Here is a 23,728-nt window from a genome sequence, read left to right as displayed (position 1 = left end):
AATGATGATTATGAGCCACGTAAATGACAACTTTGATTATTGTTACAGGATTAGTAAAACGAATTCTCTCACGGTGAAGTATTCAAGAAGTGACTAATCGAAGAAGATATCATCATCATTTTATCACGATTGCAGTGAAATGTTGAAGGTATTGGTGACGTGATTCGCGTGGCTGAGAGAAAGCTGCAGTGATATTATTCAAAAGCATCACTGCTGCATCCAGACGGCGAAGTGAGGATCGCGAGAGTCGCGATCAGCGCCATTCGTGGCAATTAGTGTTGGTGCGGGAACGATTAACAACAACAAGTGGTTTGTTTGACCGCCCGGTGTTTGTTGGTTGGAAGCCGGTTCGTTTCTGTGTAGAAGAGAAACAGAGAGTAAACAAAACTCGCTTTTGGTGTGTCGTGCCCGTCGCGTCGCCGGTTGGATCGTATACGAAGAGAGAATTCCTTGATAGCCATGTACGGACGATCGAGCATAAATTCCGTCGCTGGTGGTGGCGACGGCGGTGGCAGTGATGGAGCCCGCGACAAGGGCGGCAGAGCCCAAAGCCCTGTCAGCAGCAGTAGTGGTGATGGCTACGATTCTTCGACGTCGTCGACTTCATCATCGTTAGTTGGATCCGGACCGCGGTTAAGTCGAGACGTTCGTGGCAGTATCTCTTCGTCTAATCAAAACACCGGCAACGGTAGCAGTTGCACCTCCTCGTTTGACGGTCAATTCTTTGGCCCCCGAAGTGTGGCGAATCCGTCGGAGTCGTATGATCATAACATTTTAAAGAACCGGGCCAGTGTCCTCAGTCAACTGAGTAGCATTTTCGGCCAGAGGGCCATCAGCAGCAGAAGAAACAGTTTGGTGCAGCAACGGCAGGTGAAGAAGAAATTCGAAATTCGGGAATACTCGAAGCAATCGAATTACCCGACGTGCGTGTGAGACTTTCAGCAGAAGAGTGGCTTTTGGCAATTTACTGGAAAAGATCGCACTGGCATGGCATTTGCAAGTTTTTATGATGGCTTTTTGGGTTTTATTTTATGCGCTGTTACCCGTGTGATTCGTGCCTTGGCAAACACAATGATTCTCGGCTGCTTCCCCTTGGGTTGGCTTTTGCTTACTAATGCGCGGAACTAACTCCTGCTGCTTTTGAGCTGAACTTGATCGCGCGCTTGATCATCGTTGCTTGATTGTTGTATAGGCTAGGAGATGGCCCTGAATTGGGTGACCGACCGATACCGGCCGGTGCGCGGTGCGGTCGTGTGGTGATGTGTTTTGTGCGAGTGATGAGAATGAGACTGTGTTGTTTAGTCAGCGGCCTTCCTTTCGTTTGCTGAATCAACAAGTGATGTGATGATCCACGGGCGATCGTGCGGAATGTGATTCATGATGGCTGGTATTTTTTGTAGTTATCATTTTTTTTCCTGAGAAGCAGTTACTAAGCTTTCCGGCTTGGTTAGTGGCGTTAACGATTCCAGAAGAGATTTAATCAAGGATGTTAACGATCATTCAGTAATTTGCGTGTGATCATTTAGTAGTTTGTCAATAACACATTCCAGAAGCTGAATTTCAAAATATGTTATATGGTGGACTTCTAGTGCGAAGGTTTTTCTACAACTCTGCCTAATGGTTCGTTGTTTGAATTCCACTAGTAACGGAGTTATAGCTATAGTTTCAGTAACTTAGACTAAATGATAACAAAATTCCCATCATTTAGTTTGAGTTACTGCAACTAGCGCTCTAACTCCGTTATTAGTTGAATTCTAATACCGAACTATTAGGCAAAGTTGTAGAAAAACCTTCGCACTATAAGTCCACCATACAACATATTTTGAAATTCAGTCTCTGGAATGTGTTATTGACAAACTACTGAATGATCGAACGCAAATTACTGAATGATCGTTAACATCCTTGGATTTAATCATTCAACTCTTCAGCTGCAAAGTTGAGAAAGGTTTGGAATGTCGATGACTACTTCAATGATTCATGCAAGTAGTCTCAATTTTGTCATTTCGATTTGAGTATTATTTGGTAGCTTCGTTTTAAGACCTTCCTTATGTTTTTCCTTTTCTTTTGTTATGTGTTTTTCTCTGAGTAACCATTAGTTGAAAATTTGAACCAAATTTCAAAATTGGAGCACCCGTCCAATGGAAGGCAGTTCTGCATTGAAACCTTGCAAAATCTGCAGATTTTTTTTGCATATTATGTTCGGAAACGTTATGTTTTAAATAATTGATGATATTGAAAAACTGAAGATTTAAAGAATTGAATATTCGATGATCTGAGAATTTAAAAATTTGATGTTTTGAAGATTTTAAGATTTGACGACTAAAGAATTTCAACATTTAAGGATTCAAAAATTTGAAAATTTGAAAAATTGTTGATTTTAAGATTCGAGGACTGCAAGTTTTGAATATTTGAAGATTTGAAAATATGGGGATTTGATGATCTAACGATTTGAAAATTTGAAGGTTTGGTGATTTGAAGATTTGATGATTTGGAGAAATGAAGATTTGAAAATTTGTTGATTTCAAGATTCGCAGATTAGATGATTTTTATATAGGATGGTCTAAAAATGAAAGGATTTGATGATCCAACGATTTGAAAATTGAAAATTGAATGAATAGAAAATTCACAGATTTGATAATTTTTTAATATTTGAACATTTGATGACTAGCGAATTTAAAGATTTGGAAATTTGATGATTTATGGATTAAAGGATTAGATGGTTTTATGATACCTAAGTTTGATAATTAAAAGATTTTATAGTCTAAAGATTTGAAAATTTGATAATTTGAAGATTGAATGATTTCATGATTTGAATATTTAAAGATTCGGTGATTTTAAAATTTTACAACTTGAGAATTATAAGGCTTGATGGTTTGAAAATTTGTAGATTTGGTGATTTGAAGGTTTGAATACTTGATGATCTGATGATTTGAAGAAATGATGAATAAAACATTTGATTATTCGATTATTTGAATATTTGATGATTTCGTGCTATAAAGATTTGAACATTTGAAGATTTGATAATTCTAAAATTTGAAGATTTGAAAACTCGAATATACCGAAGATTTGAATATTCAAAGATTTGAGAATTTGAAGACTTAATGATTTGGAGAAATGAAGATTTGAAAATTTGATGATTTGAAGATTTGAATATTTGGAAATTTGAAGATTTGATGATTTGGAGAATTGAAGATTTGAAAATTTGTTGATTTCAAAATTCGCAAATTAGATGATTTGAATATGGGATGGTCGAAAAATGTGAAGATTTGATGATCCAACGATTTGAAAATTAAAAGATTGGAAAATTGAATGATTAGAAAATTCACAGATTTGAAAATTTGATGGTTTGAAGATTTGATGATTCGAACATTTGAAAATTTGTAGATTTGATAATGGAAAGATATGAAGATTTGATGTGAATAATCGATTGCATAAAAAAATTGAGATTTAATGATTCAACGATTTGAAAATTTGATGAGTTGTAGATTTGTAGATTTTAATATTCGATGATTTGACGATTTGAGGAATCTGAAATTTCGAAGATTCTCAGATTTGAAAATTTCAAGATTTGATGATTGGAAGATTTGAAAACTAAATAATTTTAATATTTGGTGATTTGAAAATTTGTTTATTCGAATATTTGATTATTTGAAATCTTGAAGAATCATCTATTCAACAGTTTAAATATTTGAAGATTTGATTATTTAATGATTTGCATATTTCACGATTTCAAATTTTGAAGAATTGAAGATTCGATGATGCGTAGATTTGAAGATTTGATGATATGAAGACTTGAAGAATTGAAAGTTTGATAATTTGATGATTTAAAGCTTTTAAGATTTGGAGGTTTGATGATTTGATAACTTGACGATTTGAGTATTTGAATTATTTTACGATTGAAGGTTTGATGATTTGATGATTTGTCTATTTGAGAATTTGAAATTTTTAAGATTCGCAGATTTGATAATCTGATGATTTGAAGATTCGAAAATTTGAAGATTGTAATATTTGAAAATTGATAGATTTGATGATTTGACGATTTGAGAATTTGAAATGTTGAAGATTCACATTTTTTTTAATTTGTAGATTTGATAAACTGAAGAATTGATGATTTGAATATTTTATGATTTGATAATTTTAAGATTTTAAATAATTTGAAGATTCAAAGATTTGAAATTTTGCATATTTGATGATTTTATTTGGTGATTTGTAGATTTGCATATTTGGAAATTTGATTATTGAAAATTTGAATTCTACGAATTGAAGATTTGATTATTTGAAGACATGCAGGTTTGAAACTTTGACAATTTGAAGATTTGATTTTTCGAAGATTTCTCGCTTAACTTTTGAAAAGGACCCAAGTAACATTTTTTTCATGAATTATTTTGAATAGCGCAATCAACAGAACAACATGAAAGGTATTGATTGCAGTATTCAAATTAATTCATGAAAAAAATGTTACTTAGGTCCTTTTGAAAAGTTAAGCGAGATTTGTTGATTTAAGGATTTGAAAATTTCATGGTTTATTGATTTGACAATTTTGGAAATGTTATTCTTCATAGATTTAAAAATTTGATGATTTGAAGACATGAAGATTCAAAAATTTGATGATTTGATGATTCGAAGATTGGATGATTTGATGATTGATAGATTTTAAAATTTGAACATTTGATGATTTGAAGATTGAAAAACTGGACGATTTGAAAAATCATAAATTTTAAAATTTATAGATTTGTTGATTCAAATACATATTGAAAAATTTAAAGATTTGATGAATGTTTGATGTTTCTACGACTTGAGGTATTTGAAATTTTGAAGATTCACAGATTTGAATATTTTAATATTTGGTGATCTGAAATTATGGAAATTTCATGATTGGAGGATTTGATGTTTTGAATATTTGGTGGTTTGAAGATTTGATAATTCTAAAATTTGAAGATTTGTGGATTCGAATATCAAAAGATTTGAAGATTCAAAAGTGTGAGAATTTGAAGATTTAATGAATTGGAGAATGATGATTAAAAAAATTGAGGATTTGAATATTTGAACATCTGAAGACTTGATGATCTGGTGACTTGAAGAATTAATGGCTAATGATAACTTTTAGATATGAAAATTTGAAGATTTGGTAATTTGAAATTTTAAAGATTTGAATATTCGAATATGTATTAGAAGGTTTGAAGATTTGAAGATTTGAAAATATGGAATTTAGAAAATTTGGAGAATTGTAGATTTAAAATCTGAATTGTTCAGACATTGCAGGTTAGATTATTTGTATATTCGATTATCTGAAAATTTGGAGATTTGATGATTCAACAATTTGAAAATTTGATGATTTGAAGATTTAAGGATTGGAAAATTGAAATAGTAGAAGATTCACAGATTCGAAAATTTGAAGGTTGAAGATTTGATGATTCAAGGAATGAAAATTTGAAGACCTGATTATTTAAAGATGTAAAGATTTGATTTGAATAATCGATTATTTAAAAAATAATTGTAGATTTGATGATTCAACGATCTGCAAATTTGATGATTTGAAGATCTGTAGATTCGAATATTTGATGATTTGATTATATGAGGAATTTAAAATTTTGAAGATTCACAGATATGAAAATTTTAAAATTTGATTATTAGAAGATTTGGAGATTTGAAAATTTTATGATTTGCAGATTTGAAATTCTGTTGATTTGATCCCAACCAGCACAACTTGTTTCACTACTGAACATTTCACTGTGTTGCAACTATTCGGAGAGGAACAATCTTTGCGTATGTGCCAACAAATATAACTCTCTTGCAATCTGAAAAGCGCAAGAGGTGGAGCCTACGGAAACATCCTTCGATTGCAGCAAAATTACAATAATGTTGCAAAATACTATAGCGGAAAAATAAAAAATAAAAATATAAAACCGGATTCGATTTATGGATCTTGTGATTGATAGTCCTTCACTCCACCACAGCACCATTCATCACTTCGAAGGGACTGCATGGTGACTCATCATAAAACCAAACGATTATGTAGCTTTTTACTCGGGGAGTCTGTTACTTGTTTGCACCATCACCGGAAAAAAATGTGAGTTGTCAAAACGTTGAGCGATGCTAAATTAAACATGAAGACACACTTAACTTATCTGCAACATAATTTCAACAAACAAATAAATTTTGACAAGACGCATTGAAGTTACATGGTAAAAAATATGCAACTTGATGATTTTGTTTCATGTATGCAACATAAAGTGCAGTATTCTTTGGTTGTTTGTTTCCAAATGTCAAACACGTACTGCATTGCAATGGTAATGAAACATTGATCACAAATCGAATGTTTTTGACATCTTGATGCAACTTTTTCGTGCTTTGATGTTTTCCAATGCCTTGAATGAAACTGAATAGAAACAATGTGTTTTTTGGAAGATGTTGCGTGTGCTACTTGGGATGATTTGTAGAAGATCCAAAGTTTTGAGTATTTAATGATTTTAAAATTTGAAGAATTGAAGATTCGTTGATTTGAAGATTTGATGATTTATTTATTTTATTTATTCAGACTAAGGCCGAAGTGGCCTGTGCGGTATATAAGAGTCTTCTCCATTCGGCTCGGTCCATGGCTACACGTCGCCAACCACGCAGTCTACGGAGGGTCCGCAAGTCATCTTCCACCTGATCGATCCACCTTGCCCGCTGCGCACCTCGCCTTCTTGTGCCCGTCGGATCGTTGTCGAGAACCATTTTCACCGGGTTACTGTCCGACATTCTGGCTACGTGCCCGGCCCGTCGCAGTCGTCCGATTTTCGCGGTGTGAACGATGGATGGTTCTCCCAACAGCTGATGCAATTCGTGGTTCATTCGCCTCCTCCACGTACCGTCCGCCATCTGCACCCCACCATAGATGGTACGCAGCACTTTCCTTTCGAAAACTCCAAGTGCGCGTTGGTCCTCCACGAGCATCGTCCAGGTCTCGTGTCCGTAGAGGACTACCGGTCTAATTAGCGTTTTGTAGATTGTCAGTTTGGTACGGCGGCGAACTCTATTCGATCGGAGCGTCTTGCGGAGTCCAAAGTACGTACGATTTCCAGCCACTATGCGTCTCCGAATTTCTCTGCTGGTGTCATTTTCGGCAGTCACCAGTGAGCACAAGTACACAAATTCTTCTACCACCTCGATTTCGTCACCACCGATGCAAACTCGCGGTGGGTGGCTCATTGTCTTCTCTTGAACCTCTTCCTATCATGTACTTCGTCTTCGAAGTGTTGATGACTAGTCCGATCCGCTTAGCTTCCCTCTTCAGTCTGATGTAGGCTTCCTCCATCTTCGCAAAGTTACGTGCCATAATATCTATGTCGTCGGTGAAGCCAAATAGTTGGACGGACTTATTGAAAATTGTACCACTCGTGTTAATTTCTGCTCTTCGTATTACCCCTTCCAAAGCGATGTTGATCAGCAAACACGAAAGACCATCACCTTGACGTAACCCACTGCGGGTTTCGAAGGGACTCGAGAATGCCCTGAAACTCGAACTACGCACATCACCCGATCCATCGTCGCTTTGATCAACCGTGTCAGTTTATCCGGAAAACCGTGTTCGTGCATTAGCTGCCATAGCTGGTCCCGATCGATTGTATCATATGCGGCTTTGAAGTCGATGAATAGATGATGTGTGGGCACGTTGTATTCGCGGCATTTCTGCAGTACTTGGCGAATGGCGAACACCTGGTCCGTGGTGGAGCGTTCGCCCATAAAACCCGCCTGGTACTGCCCCACGAACTCCCTTGCAGTTGGTGCTAGTCGACGGCATAAAATTTGGGAGAGTACCTTGTAGGCGGCGTTCAGCAATGTGATTGCGCGGTAGTTGCTACAATCCAGCTTATCGCCCTTTTGTAGATGGGACACGACACCTTCCATCCACTCCTGCGGCAAAACTTCCTCCTCCCAAATCTTGGTAATGACCCAGTGCAGCGCTCTAGCCAGTGCCTCACCACCGTGTTTAAATAGCTCTCCTGGTAGTTGGTCAACCCCAGGGGCTTTGTTGTTCTTCAGCCGGCCAATCTCCTCCTGGATTTCCTGGAGATCCGGAGCCGGCAGAATTCTGTCCTGCGCGCGTTCTCCCAGGTCCATCACCATACCGCCATCTTCGTCTGCCACATCGCCATTCAGGTGTTCTTCGTAGTGCTGCCGCCACCTTTGGATCACCTCACGCTCGTTCGTAAGAAGGTTCCCGTTTATGTCCTTACATATATCAGGCTGTGGCACGTGGCCCTTACGTGAACGGTTTAACTTCTCATAGAACTTTCGTGTGTTATTAGCGCGGTACAGTTGCTCCGTTTCTTCACGGTCTCGATCTTCCTGCTGGCGCTTTTCCTCCGGAAAATCGAGTTTTGTCTGTTCCGCGCCCGTTTATATCGTGCTTCGTTCGCCCTCGTACGGTGTTGCAGCAATCTCGCTCATGCTGTATTCTTCTCTTCCACTAACTGCTCACATTCGCCGTCATACCAGTCGTTTCTCTGATCCGAGGGCACCGTGCCAAGTGCAGCGGTTGCGGTGCTACCAATGGCGGATCGAATATCTCTCCAGCCATCTTCAAGAGAAGCTGCGCCTAGCTGCTCTTCCGTTGGAAGTGCCACTTCCAGCTGCTGCGCGTATTCTTGGGCTAGTCTACAGTCTTGTAGCCGCCCAATGTTAAGCCGCGGCGTCCGACTTCGACGCGTGTTGTACACCGTCGAGAGTTTTGAGCGCAGGCATACTGCAACGAGGTAGTGGTCGGATTCAATATTCGCACTGCGGTAAGTGCGGACGTTCGTGATGTCGGAGAAGAATTTACCGTCGATTAGAACGTGGTCGATTTGGTTTTCCGTTTCTTGGTTAGGTGATCTCCATGTGGCCTTGTGGATATTTTTGCGGGGAAAGAAGGTGCTTCGGACTACCATTCCGCGGGAGGCTGCGAAGTTTATGCATCGTTGGCCGTTGTCATTCGATACGGTGTGCAGACTATCCGGTCCGATGACCGGTCTATACATTTCCTCCCTTCCTACCTGTGCGTTCATGTCACCGATGACGATTTTAGCGTCCCGCAGTGGGCATCCATCGTATGTCTGCTCCAGCTGTGCGTAGAACGCTTCTTTCTCGTCGTCGGGTCTCCCTTCGTGTGGGCAGTGCACGTTGATGATGCTATAGTTGAAGAAACGGCCTTTAATCCTCAGCTTGCACATCCTTGCGTTGATTGGCTGCCACCCAATCACGCGTTGGCGCATCTTACCCAGCACTATGAAGCCGGTTCCCAGCTCGTTGGTGGTGCCACAGCTTTGGTAGAAGGTAGCCGCTCGATGCCCGCTTTTCCACACTTTCTGTCCTGTCCAGCAAATCTCCTGCAGCGCCACGACGTCGAAGTTGCGGGGATGTAATTCATCGTAGATCATCCTGTCGCAACCTGCGAAACCTAGCGACTTGCAATTCCATGTTCCAAGCTTCCAATCGTGATCCTGTATTCGTCGCCTAGGTCTTTGCCGATTATATCGAGTCGCATTATCTCTTATATTGTTCGTAATGATTGGTTTTCTAGGCGGCTTATTGGGCCTGCGCAAACCTCCTGTCTCGTCGGAGGGCCGTCGTGTCAGGGGTTGTTTAGCGTCCCACCTAACACCAGGACTTGGGCTTGTGCGCTTTGAGCGGCACACGGTCGCTTTGGTGGGGCCTACTTGCGGATACATGCAGCTTTTTATAGAGGTTTAACAGGGCCCACTGTCAAACCCCACCACATCCTAGGCAAGCCCCACAACTCGCAGATGGCCTGGGGAGGGATCGTCAAGCCCTTGGACATAGTCCCTGCTGCCCGTAGATTTGATGAATTGAAGTTTTAAATGTTTGACGATTTAAAGATTTGATGATTTGAAGATTTGAAAGTTTGATTATTTGATAATTTGACGATTTTGAAGATTCACAGATATTTTTTTTTAATTTGATTATTTTAAGATTTGATGATTTTCAGATTTGAAAATTTGATGATTTGAAGTTTTGCGTATTTGATGATTTCAAAATTTGAAGAATTGAAGATTCGATGATTTAAAGATTTGATGAATTGAAGTTTTGAATATTTGATGATTTGAAGATTTTTAGATTTGAAAGTTTGATGATTTGACGATTTGAAGACTTGAAGATTTCATAATTCGTAGTTAGAAACATTTGGTAATTTGTTTTAAGAGTTGAAAATTTGTTTCAAAGGTTTGAAAACTTGTAGATTTGATGATAAGAACAGTAGATTATTGAAAATGTCGAAGATTTGATGATTTAACAATTTGTAGATTTGAAGACATGGAAATTTAAGATTTTAAAACTGACTATTTTAAATTTAAAAGATTCACAGTTTTGAAAATTTGAATATTTGAATTTTGAAGTTTTGCATATTTGATCTTTTGCTAATCTGAAGAATTTGAAGAAGCTTCGATTATTCGATTGTACGAAGATTTGAATATTTAAAGAATTAAAGTTTTGAATATTTGACTATTTAAAAATTAAAAAAATCTGATGTTTGGTGGTTTAAAAATTTGAAGACTTGAACATTCAATGATTTCATGATTTGACGATTTGAGAATTTGAAATTTTGAAGATTCAGAGTTTTTGAAATTTTGCATATTTGATAATTTGAAGATTTGATGATCTGAAGATTTAAGGATTTGATTATTTCAAGATTTGATTCTTTGAAGATTTGAAGACTTGACCTGAAGATCTGGTGACCTCAAGAATGAATGGCTAATGATAATTTTTAGATATGAAGATTTGTTAATTTGAATGTTCAAATATTTGAAAATTTGAAGATTTTTGGAGATTTTAAGAATTGAAGTTTTGAATATTTGACGATTTAAAGATTTGATGAATTGAAGATGTTAAGATTTGAAAGTTTGATGATTTGAAGACTTGACGATTTGATAATTTGTAGTTTCTAAAATTTGAGAATTTAAAAATTTGATTCAAAAATTTGAAAATTTGTAGATTTGATGTTTTGAATATTAGATTATTAAAAATGTCGAAGAATTGATGATTCAACAATTTGTAGATTTGAAGATTTGACTATTCGACCATTTGAAATTTTAAAGATTCACAGTTTTGAAAATTTGAATTTTAATATTTGGAGAATTGGATATTTAAAGATTTGAAGTTTTGGATATTTGATTATTTGATAATTAGAAAAATTGAAGATTTGAAGAATTAGTTCGATTATTCGATTATACGAAGATTTGAATATTTGAAGAATTGAAGTTTTGAATATTTGATTATTTACACTTTTGAAAATTTGATGTTTGGAGGTTGAAAAATTTGAAGACTTGAACATTCAATGCTTTGATAATTTGAAGATTTGATGATTTGAAGAATTGGAGATTAGAAAATTTGATGATTTGAAGATTTGAATATTAACTTTTTTGAAGATTTAATAAATAATCATTTGAATTCAACGATTTGAAGATTGAATGATGAAAACTTGAAGATCTGTCAGTTTGAAAATTTGAAGATTTAATAATTTGATTATTAGAGAATTTGTTAATTCAATGATTTGAAAATTTGATGATTTATTGGTTGAAAATTAGAAAATTATCGCTTCAACAATTTGAAAATTTTATGAAGATTTGATAATTCATAGATTTGAAAATTTGATCATTTGATGATTAGAATGTTTTATGATTTGAAGACTGAAAAATTTGATGATTTAAAGATTCACAGATTGGAAAATTTGAATATTTGATGATATAATGATGTTAAGATTGAATGATTTGATGGTTTGAATATTTGATGATTTGACGATTTGCGGAATATGACATTTTGAAGATTCACAGATTTGATAATTTGAAGATTTGGTTTCAATATTTGGTGATTTGACGATTTAAAAAATTTGTTAGATTGAAATATTTGATGATTCGAGCATTTGACTATTTGAAATCTTACAGAATCACAGTTTGAAGATTTGATGATTTATAGATTTGAAGTTCTGCATTTTATTATTTTTAATTTTGAAGAATTGATTTGATGATTTGAAAATTTGAAGAATTGAAGTTTTGATAATTTGTGTATTTGATGATTTAAAGATTTAAAGATTTTAAGGTATGATGATTTGACGATTTGAGAATTTGAAGTTTTAAAGATTCGAAAATTTGATATTTTGATGGTTTGATAATTTAGAAATTTGTAGATAGAAAGATTGATGATTTGAGGATTCTCGACTTTGAGACTTTGATGATTTGTTTCTAGGATTTGGAAATTTGTAGATTTTATGATTTGAATATTCGATTGTTTAAAAATTTGAAGATTTGATGACTCCACAATTCAAAGATTTGGAGATTTAAAGATTCTGAAGTTCTGAAAATTTGAAGATTTGGAGATTTGAAAATTTGAAGATTTGACGACTTAATAATTTAAAGATATGAAGATATTTGAAAATTTTAAAATTTGAAATTTTGCATATTATGATATGAAAATTTGAAGAATTGATGATTTGATAAATTGAAAATCCGATTATTTGAAGCTTTGATGATTTTAAGGTTTGATGGTTTGAAGATTTGATGTCCTGTAGATTCAAATATTTGAAGATTAGTTGATTTGGAGATTTGAGATTTGGAAATTTGATGATTTGAGAATTTGATGATTTGAATATTCAATGATTTGAAGATTTAAAGTTTTGGTAATTAAGATGACTTGAAGGCTTTGAAGATTTGTTGATTCAACGATTTGAAAATTTGATGATTTATTGATTTGAAAATTTGAAAAATGATGCTTCAGCGATTTCAAATTTTGAAGATTTGATTACTTGAATACTTGAAAATTTCATGATTAGAGGATTTGAAGATTTGATGATTTGCAGAATTGATGAATTTACGATTTGTTGATTTGAAGATTCGATGTGCTGACAATTTGAAGATTTGAAAATTTGATGATCTGATTCTTCATTCAAAGATTTGATAAGTTGACGATTCAAGAATTCAGTGATTTTAATATACAAAGATTTTGAAATTTTAAAATTTGGAGATTTCAAGATGTGAAGATTTGACGTTTTGAAGATTTGATGATTTGAACATTTGAGTATTTTAAAATTTGGGAGTGTTCGATAGTATTATTGCATGATTGGTGATTTTATAGTTCCGAATATTTGCTGACTTGAAGATTGGAAGATTCAAAGATTTTTAATTTTGATGATTTAAAAATTTTAAGATTTGAAAGTTTGATGATTTGACGAATTGAAAATTTGAAATTGTGTAGATTTGAACATTTGAAAAGTTGAAGATTTTAAGATTGAAAGATTTGAAGATGTAAAGATTCTGAGATTTGAGAATTGAAGATTTGATAATTTGATTCAAAGATTTAAAAATTTGTAAATTTGATGATTTGAATAAGGTACCCCGGGGCAAGTGAAAATACGGGGTAAGTGGGTACTATGGCTGCCGATTAATCGGTGAACGTTTTTAATGGTAACAATGTTCTAGAAAGATGAAGCAGAACTATCAACGATTTCGCCTGACACAAAAAATATTTGGAATCAAAACCATTTGCGGCACCATACTAATGGTATTGTTTAATCATGACTTTAAACTACCGGCAAAACCTATTACTTATATTTTCATTCAATGGATTCCCAACTAAATAGTCGTTTTCAAATTGATCATTGATGTGGAAAGCGAATACTTTGAGCAATGAAATAATTGTGTGACACCGAAAACGATTTAAAAGTTTTGATTAACACCAAAATCTGCAATTTTCACTTGCCCTTGAGTTTTAACATACATGGGGCAAGTGGGACATATTTGAACAACATTTTCGATAGAGCCAGTTTACCTGTTTTTAGATTGTTGACTATTTAGTGAAAACTAACTTCGACACTCATATATTATATGGATCTGAATCAAATGCAGTTGATATCGTTGGTTTCGTTGTTTAGAAGTAGTATACAATTGATTTACCAAATGTGTAATTTACTTTCTGAAAATTATCTCCCCCATGGAAAAGAGCAATGGTTATAAGTATGCGAAATTTTCCGTTTACAGTGCAAACAATATATTCATTTAACAATAGATTAACAGGTTTTGTCTACTGTTTTGTTATTTTTAAACTTTGCATCAGATTGACAGATTTTCAGATAAATAAAGTTCTTAAGACATAAATTGGCCATTTCGATCTTTTTAAAATTTACAACACTGCGCATAGCCTGAATAAAAACGTTTCCTTTAAAGTTCTAATTTATGTAATAATTTGTGTCCTGAACAGAGAAACATTCATTCGAAAATTGAACAAAGATTTGCTTATCCTTTCTATCAAACACATTTGGTAAGAAAGTAAGCGAATGGAAAGCCAGACAACAACCAATTAAACAGTAAACCGGATGTTGTCTTGTTTTATATCTGCTAACCTTGAAATCCCTTTCTTTTGCAAAACAAAAGTCTGACAAGCAATAAACCTCCATCCATGATCTGAAATACTACGATTCAGAAATTACATGAACATTATATCTACATTCTTCAAATTAGTTTCGTTCGACAGTTTAAAGCAGAATAGGTCCCACTTGCCCCGTTTGAAGGGGTAAGTGGGTCCCACAGGTAAATTTATTTATATCACTACCAATATTTTTTGTAACTGAATAAATGGCTTACAACACGTCTACACTTCAAAAACGGAATCATATAATGATGTATCCGTGGTTAATGTCCTGAAATACCCTGTTTTCGAAGTATGCGTTAACAATTTTGCTGAACTAGCGTTTTTTTAGGTCCCACTTGCCCCGGGGTACCTTATTCGATTGTTTAAAAATTTGAAGATTTGATGATGGAGGCGAGCCAGCCTGGGGCTGCAAGTAAGGAGACAAGTAAGGAGGAGGAGTAAGCTAATAATAATAATAAGATTTGATGACTCAGCAATTTGAAGACTTAAAAAAATTAAAAAGATTTAAAAAAAAAGAAGATTCGAAGATTTGGAGTTTGGTGATTTGACAATTTGAGAACATAAAATTTTGGAGATTCACAGATTTGAAAATGTAGAGATTTGATAATCTTATGATTTGGAGATTTGATGATTTGCAAATTTTAAGATATGATGATTTAATGATGTGAAGATATTTGAAGATATAAACATTTGAAGTCTTGCAAATTGATGATTTGAAAAATTGAAGACTTGAAAATCCTATTATTTGGATCTTTGATGATTTGAAGGTTAGTTGATTTGAAGATTTGATGTCCCGTAGATTAAAAGATTTGTAGATTTAAGAATTTTTAATTTTTAAGATTTTTTTAAGAATAAGAAAGATTTGTTGGTTTGGATACTTGAAGATTTGATGATTTGAAAATTTTAAGCTTTGGTGTGATACAATCAATTGAAAATTTTATGATTTGAAGATTTGATGATTTGAAGACGTGAAGATTTAAAGATTTGTTGATCAAACGATTTGAAAATTTGATGATTTATTGATTTGCAAATATTATGCTTCAACAATTTGAAAACTTGAAGATTCGATTATTTGAATATTTTAAAATTTGATGATTTGAAGATTTGATGATTCATAGATTTGATAATTTGAAGCTTTAAAGATTTGATGATTTGAATATTCGATGATTTGGGGATTTTGGAGATTTTCTGACTTAATCATTAGAAGATTTGAAATTTCGACTATTCGATGATTTGAAGATTTGAGGTCCTGAAAACTTAAAGATTCGAAGATTAAAAATTTTGATTTAATTTTAAAGATTTTGAAATTTATAGATTTTGATATTTTATTTTTTTTTGTGGAATTGGAGTTTGAAGATTTTAATATTCAAATATGTTAAGAGTTGACGATTTGAAGATTTAAATATTTTAAGATTTGAGGAATTGAAGATTTCATGATTTAAAGGTTTGATAATTGAAGTTTTAAACACAGACAAACAGACGTAACACTAGAACAAATACCATCGACCATGACTTCAACGATTAATTTGAATTTAATTGGTTGCGCGTTTCACAACTAGAGGCGCTAGCGTCGTATTCCTTCGAGTTTGACATTTCACTCCAGCGCCTTCTGGTGACAATGTCATACGAAATATTGTTTCGTGCAACATGCTCGCAAGATGGTGGTAGAGGAGTTGGACGATGGATTTTCCAGAAAATTGTTCAAGCTGTTACGTCTGTTTGTCTGTGATTTAAACATTTGATAATTTCATGATTTGAACGTTTGAGTATTTAAAGATTGTAGGATTCTAGATTGGATGATTGCATGATTTGAGAATTTGAAGATTTAAAAATTGAAGTAATAGAAGATTTGTAAATTTGTAAATTTGATGATTTGAAGATATGAAGGAATAAAGATTTGGGAATTTGAAAAGTTGAAGAATTGATGATTTGAGGCTTTGAATATTTAACGATTCGAAGATTGATGGTTTGGATATTCGAAGATTTGAACATTGAAGATTTGGTGCTTCAAAGGTTTTAGGATTCGAATATTCAAAGATTTAAAAATTAATTATTTGAGGATTCGATAATTTGATTATATCAATATTCGATTTTTTTTTACAATTCATTTGACGATTGATTGATTCATTTTCTAATCATTTGACGGTAGCTAATGTTCCTTTCACTTCGCGTTTGCATGAATCAGCCTATACAATGCCCCACTGCAACTTTTAGATATCTATTGAAAAATCTATTTAATCTAGAAATCACAATTTCCACGATAAGCCCCCATAAATCAAGTTCAGCCTTTTTGGTTAGGTAATTCCTTTAAGCCATTCATTGACTGCACAATCCGCTCAAACGGTCGAGTACTTCAATCCAAATCAATCGTAGACTTAATTACACTTTGCACAGATAGCAATATCGCTTGCCGGCTTTGAATGAGCCAAAATTTCCAGCAGATAACGCGGCGACGACGACTTTCTTGTGCGCACAAATAGCCCCAAGTAAGCACACTCGGAAGCCAATTTCGCTGATATCGCTCTCTTTGGTGCCCCATCAGCTAAGGAAGGCGTCCGTCGCCATCGCACTCTGAATTGTACCTCCACCGAACAGTTGTTGCATACGGCTGAAAAGGGAACCCATGGCAAACGTTGTGGAATCTATCGGAACGACTGTCAGGAGAGAAAGATGCATGTGTGACTGATAAAAAGGTGGTAAATTATAAAATTTATCAGTGTTCAGCCGAGAGCCGAAGCAGCATTCGTCTCGAAAGTAAATAAAAGCTCACAGGTTTGCATCATGTGTTGGGTTTGCTTATTATGATTGATATTTGGTTCATTAGAAGTGCATTTTTGGTTTATTTAGATAGTGCCTTGCATATAAAAAAATATTTATAAAGTGTGACAGTGAATATTACAGTGTTTTGTTAAGGAAATTTTAATCACGTCTAGAATAAGTGTAGTGGTTGTGTTTTTTTTACTGCTAACAAAAAAAATTCATAAGCAAAGGTAAGTCAAATGTAATCGCATTGTTTGTAACGGATATTGGTGGATACAGTACTATCATAAGGCTGGGTGATTATCACCTTCTGTTATTGTATGAATCATTCAGTGATTAACGGAATTCTGATATTACTAATAATTCATTCAATATTTCACAATAGATTATTTCTGAATGTAAACCATTGTAAATTTCATAATTGATGAGAAATAATTTCACGGGTAATCAATCAACATATCATCAGTATACATATACCTAATGGCGTTTGCTCATTACAATGATAGCGTCAGTTGGTTCCAAACAGCGCAGCGTATGCGACGGAGAGGCAAGGGTGGAAAAATAAAACTCTTTCGTCTACCGTCTGTATTACGAAGAAACAACGTTCTCCCCCTGGGAGAAAATATAATTATCAAAGTTTTTTGGAAAGCAAATATTGAAATGTGATTTCTATAAAACTATAACTAACATGAACGAAAAATCAGAACAAAAGAATAACAAAATAATTGTAAGAACAAATCAGCAGTAAGAACTAGAGTGACTTAAAATTTTAAAATTCACATAAATAAAAGAAGAACTATATTGCAGGGGTTATTCAATTAAAACATTTTCAGGCTGTTTCAATTATTATTATCCACGAATTTGGGAAATTTTTCAGTCATTTTTTTTCTCGTGAATAACGTATTTCTTCGTAAATTCCTCCAGAGTTTCGATCAGGAAATTTTCTAAAAAATAAGACAAAAAACCCCTTGGACCTTCCATCATGAACTACATCGGAAATTTCTCTAGTAGTTCCATCAAAATTTCTCCAGTTATTCTCTCGGATTTTTTTCCAGGAATTCCTTCAAAAATTCTGAAAAAATTTACAACTCCTGGAGAAATTTCGACCTTTCTAAACTTTTTCAAGAAATTCTTCGGTAACTCCTCTAGTGATTCATTCAGAAATTCATCTGGAAATTTATTCGGAAATAAATCCAGAAATTCTCTCGGAAATTCATGAGCATGATGAACTTACACTTCGTAGTTGCTACTCCGTGATTGATCATAGCAATCGTAATTGCACAAGGTACCAATAATGGAAGTGGCATGGTATTTTTGCTTTCCAAGCTCAATATGCACAGTCCGAGAACTCTAATATTTTAAGTGGTCAACAACGGCGCTGTACACGTCCTTGCGGTCTCTCGGGGAAGGAAAAAAAATGACGATGCAGTCCCTCGCCATTGGCCATTGGTTGAAAAATATGAAGTGATTGGTGATAATTGAGAAGTGAGGAATGAGAAGTGCGAAGTAAGACGTGAGAAATGAAGAGTGAGAGGAGAGTAGTAAGAAGTAAAACGTTAAATGTCTCATTTCTCACTTCTCACATCTCTTCTCTCACTTCTTACTTCTAATTTGTTACTTCTCACTTCTCTCTTTTTATTTTAACTTCTCGCTAGAAGAAGTGAGAAGTGAGAAGTCATACGTTTCTCTTCTAACCTCTATTATTTTTTATTTGTTACTTCGCACTTCGTAGTTTTTATTTCGTCGCAACGGATCGAACGGATCATTTGGCCGAATATGTTGGTTGACCGTACATCAATGAATGTGAATAGTGAGGAGTGACTGATGGTAATTAAAAAGTGAGAAATAAGAAATGAAAAGTGTCACTTCTCTCTTCTCATTTCAGACTTTCCACCACGCACCTACGACTTTTCACGCTCCGTTTCTTACTTCTTATTTCTCAATTCTCACTTCTTAAAAATTATTTCTCACTTCTTACACTTACTTTTCACTTATCATTAATATTAAATTGTCGGTCATATGACCCCTCTTGTAAACGACATTTACTTCCCCATGATCCAGTGCACCGAATAAACAAAATTACGTTTAAGCGGTGCCGTGTTTACTAAAAATGAACGCTTTTTTATATATCGAGTGAATTTTAAATGAATTTCGGTACCGCTCAAACGTCAAATAATGAACCTATGCACTGGAGTATGGGACAGATCACCGAATGAGCTTAACCTTTTCGGGACGGATGGGTCATATATGCCCAGCGTTTTAGATTGGCTGTGTAAAGTTACAGAAGAGAGCTAGGTCTTTACTCTCGTCAGCTAAGTTGTTCACCAGGATGTTGGCTTTACAGGAAAAACATCGGAGGTCAGGTGTGACTATACACTGAAGACCCAGATATACAAAACCTTTGGGAAGATTTCACTTCTGATAGTATGCAATAGAATATGAAATATTTGAGTCTCATACCGTATTGTATGATAATTTCGATCACTCTATGAGGTTTAGTCATCTTGAACGACAAGCCAGTAAGCAACTTTTATGAATACGAGATGTTCAAAGTATTCCAAAACGTTCTCGAGCTTTGCCGGCGGTATTTACCAGATCAACCAAGGCTTTTCAATTGTCTTCATCACCGGCATATACCAAAACTGGATCAATAAACAAATGCACAAATTATATGAACTAAATTTCCTTGAAAACGAGATGTTCATGGTACTCCAAAACGCTCCCGAGTTCAGTTCAAGGTATCTACCAGATCAATCAGGTCTTTTGAAAAGTCCCCATAATGAAGTATTCAACACCCAATCCGGTTCAATAAGCATATGATCTTCCAAAATGATCTTGAGTTAAGATCAACGTATCTACCAGATGCACAATGGCTAAAGAAGTTATAGTGTCCAGCAATGTCCTTTAGAATGCAGACATGGACTTTTTTTTTGTTGGTGCATAGAACCACTGCGTTCAGAAGCTCAGAAATGCGGGCAGAAGTTCCTTCGAAATTTGTCAAAAGTACCTTCAAAGTAACTTCTTCTCCTGCTTCTTATTGGCATTACATCCCTCATTAGGGCATTGCCATATTGCAGTGTTCATTTAGCACTTCCACAATTATCAATTTTGAGCTTTCTAAGCCAAGATTCCCTTTTTTTTTACGAATATCATGAGGCTAGCACGATGATACAAGAAAATTTCCTAGACAGCGACCAGAATTAGAACTCAGTCACCCTCAGCATGATTTTGTATTGTAGCCACACATCTTACCGCACAACAAAGGAAGACAGAGTAACCGAGAAAAGATTTTTATTATAGAACCATATGCCACGAGTTGACATTGAGATTTAGAACATCGACTCAAGGACCCACTGAAGCTTATAAAATAAATAAGTAAAATCTTTTCAGCTCAATGCTCCTGCTGAGAATTTCAACGATGCACGGATACATCGTTCTTGACTTGGTTGATCGGATAGTTCATGGGTTCCCGAACTGTCGGTCGCAACCCCCAATCCAAATCCAATCCAAATCTGATCCGAACCCATTCCAAATCAAATCCAATCCAATCCAAATCCAAACCAAACCCAAACCTAAATTCAATAAACCACAAATCCAATCCTAATCTAATCCAAATACAATCGAAATCCAATCTAAATCCAATCCAAACCCAACTCCAATCCAAATCCAACCCAAACCCAATCAAATCCAAAACAAATACAAATCAAATCTAAATCAAATCTAAATACAATCCAAATCCAATCCAATTCCAATCCAAATACAATCCAAATACAATCCAAATCCAATACAAACCCAATCCAAATACAATCCAAATACAAAACAAATCCAAATCTAATCCAAATCCAAATCCAAACCAAACCCAAATCCAATCCAAATATAATCCAAATACAATCCAAATCCAGTCTAAATCCAATCCAAACCCAATCCAATTCCAATCCAATCCAAATCCAACCCAAACCCAATCAAATCCAAAACAAATACAAATCAAATACAAAACAAATACAAATCAAATCTAAATCAAATCTAATTCCAATCCAAATCCAATCCAATTCCAATTCAAATCCAATCTAAATCCAATCCAAATCCAAATCCAATCCAAATCAAATCTAAATCCAATCCAATTCCAATTCATATCCAATCCAAATCCAATCCAAATCCAATCCAAATCCAATCCAAATCCAATCCAAATCCAATCCAAATCCAATCCAAATCCAATTCAAATCCAATCCAAATCCAATCAAAATCCAATCAAAATCCAATCCAAACCCCATCCAACCCAACCCAATCCAACCCAATCCAATCCAAATCCAATCCAAATCCAATCCAAATCCAATCCAAATCCAATCCAAATCCAATCCAAATCCAATCCAAATCCAATCCGTATTCAATCCAAATCCAATCCAAATCTAATCCAAATCCAATCCAATTTCAATCCAAACCAAACACAAATCCAATCAAAATCCAAATCAAACTCAATCCAATCCAAATCCAATCCTAACCCAATCAAATTCCAATCCAAACCAAACCCTAACTCAAATCCAATCGGACTCCAATCCATATCCATACCAAACCCAAACCCAAATCCTACGCAAATCCAATCCAAATCCAATCCAAATCCAATCCAATTCCAATCCAAACTAAACCCAAATCCAAATCCAATCCAAATCCAATAAAAATCCAATCAAAATCCAATCCAAATCCAAACCAGTCCAAACCAATCCAAACCAATCCAATCCAAACCAATACAAACCAATCAAACCAATCCAAACCAAAGCAACCAATGCAAATCCGATGCAAATCTAATCCATATCAAACCCAAATCCAATCCAAATCCAATCCAAATCTTATCCAAATCCAATCCAAATCCAAATATAATCCCAGTCCAATCCAAATCCAATCTAAATCCAATCCAAATCCAATCCAAACCAATCCAATCCAAACCAATCTAAACCAATCCAAATTTAATCCAAACCAATCCAAATCAAACCAAACCAATCCAAATCCAATCCAAATCCAATCCAAATCCAATCCAAATCCAATCCAAATCCAATCCAAATCCAATCCAAATCCAATCCAAATCCAATCCAAATCCAATCCAAATCTAATCCAAATCCAATCAAATTTCAATCCAAACCAAACCCAAATCCAATCAAAATCCAAACCAAACTCAATCCAATCCAAATCCAATCCTAACCCAATCAAATTCCAAACCAAACCAAACCCTAACTCAAATCCAATCGGGCTCCAATCCAAATCCATACCAAACCCAAACCCAAATCCAACGCAACCAATCCAAACCCAATCCAATTCCAATCCAAACCAAACCCAAACCAAATCCAAACCAAACCAATCCAACCAATCCAAACCAATCTAAACCAATCCAATCCAAACCAATCCAAATCCAACCCAAATCCAATCCAAATCCAATCCAAATCTAATCCAAATCCAAATATAATCCCAGTCCAATCCAAATCCAATCTAAATCCAATCCAATCCAAATCCAATCAGAATCAAATACGAATCCAATCCAATTCAAATCCAAATCCATTCCAAATCACATCTAAATCCAATCCAAATCCAATCCAAAACCAATCCTAATCCAACCCAAATCCAATCCAAATCCAATCCAAACCCAATCCAATTTCAATCCAAACCAAACCCAAATCCAATCAAAATCCAAACCAAACTCAATCCAATCCAAATCAAATCTAAATCAAATTTAAATCTTATCCAAATCCAATCCAATCCAAATCCAATACAAATGCAATCCAAATCCAATCCAAATCCATCCGTAATCCAATCCAAATCCAAAGCAAATTCAATGCAAAACTAATCCAAATCCAATCCAAATCCAATCCATATTCAATCCAAATCCAATCCAAATCCAATCCAAATCTAATCCAAATCCAATCAAATTTCAATCCAAACCAAACTCAAATCCAATCAAAATCCAAACCAAACTCAATCCAATCCAAATCCAATCCTAACCCAATCAAATTCCAATCCAAACCAAACCCTAACTCAAATCCAATCGGGCTCCAATCCAAATCCATACCAAACCCAAACCCAAATCCTACGCAAATCCAATCCAAACCCAATCCAATTCCAATCCAAATCCAAATCCAAACCAAATCCAATCCAAATCCAATCCAAATCCAATCAAAATCCAATCAAAATCCAATCCAAATCCAATCCAAATCCAATCCAATTCCAGTCCAAATCCAATCCAAATCCATCCGTTATCCAATCCAAATCCCATCCAAATCCAAAGCAAATCCAATGCAAATCTAATCCATATCAAACCCAAATCCAATCCAAATCCAATCCAAATCCAAATATAATCCCAGTCCAATCCAAATCCAATCCAAATCTAATTCAAATCCAAAAATAATCCAAGTCCAATCCAAATCCAATCAGAATCCAATACGAATCCAATCCAATTCAAATCCAAATCCATTCCAAATCAAATCTAAATCCAATCCAAATCCAATCCAAAACCAATCCTAATCCATCCCAAATCCAATCCAAATCCAATCCAAACCCAATCCAATTTCAATCCAAACCA

General features: G+C 34.8%; 1 protein-coding gene across 11 annotated transcripts in view; it reads left to right on the top strand.

Moving 5' to 3' along the window:
• Positions 1-23,728, top strand: part of LOC134203753 (filamin-A) — a 352,847-nt gene that overhangs the window by 48,447 nt on the left and 280,672 nt on the right. For 2 of the 11 annotated variants that reach the window (XM_062678623.1, XM_062678619.1), the window contains exon 1: positions 71-870. The exons of 2 other annotated variants lie outside the window; for them this stretch is intronic. In XM_062678623.1, coding sequence (XP_062534607.1) covers positions 460-870 — 411 coding nt within the window. In that variant the 5' untranslated portion in view covers positions 71-459. Of the gene's footprint in view, positions 1-70; positions 871-17,250; positions 17,394-23,728 lie in introns of those variants that run through there. 7 more of the 11 variants (XM_062678637.1, XM_062678622.1, XM_062678627.1 and 4 more) reach the window with 7 other exon arrangements.

Source organism: Armigeres subalbatus, chromosome 1 (assembly GCF_024139115.2).
Source record: "Armigeres subalbatus isolate Guangzhou_Male chromosome 1, GZ_Asu_2, whole genome shotgun sequence".
Lineage (NCBI taxonomy): Eukaryota > Metazoa > Arthropoda > Insecta > Diptera > Culicidae > Armigeres > Armigeres subalbatus.
The sequence above is the reverse complement of the archived record's forward strand: the minus strand, read 5'-3'. Positions and strand labels throughout refer to the sequence as shown.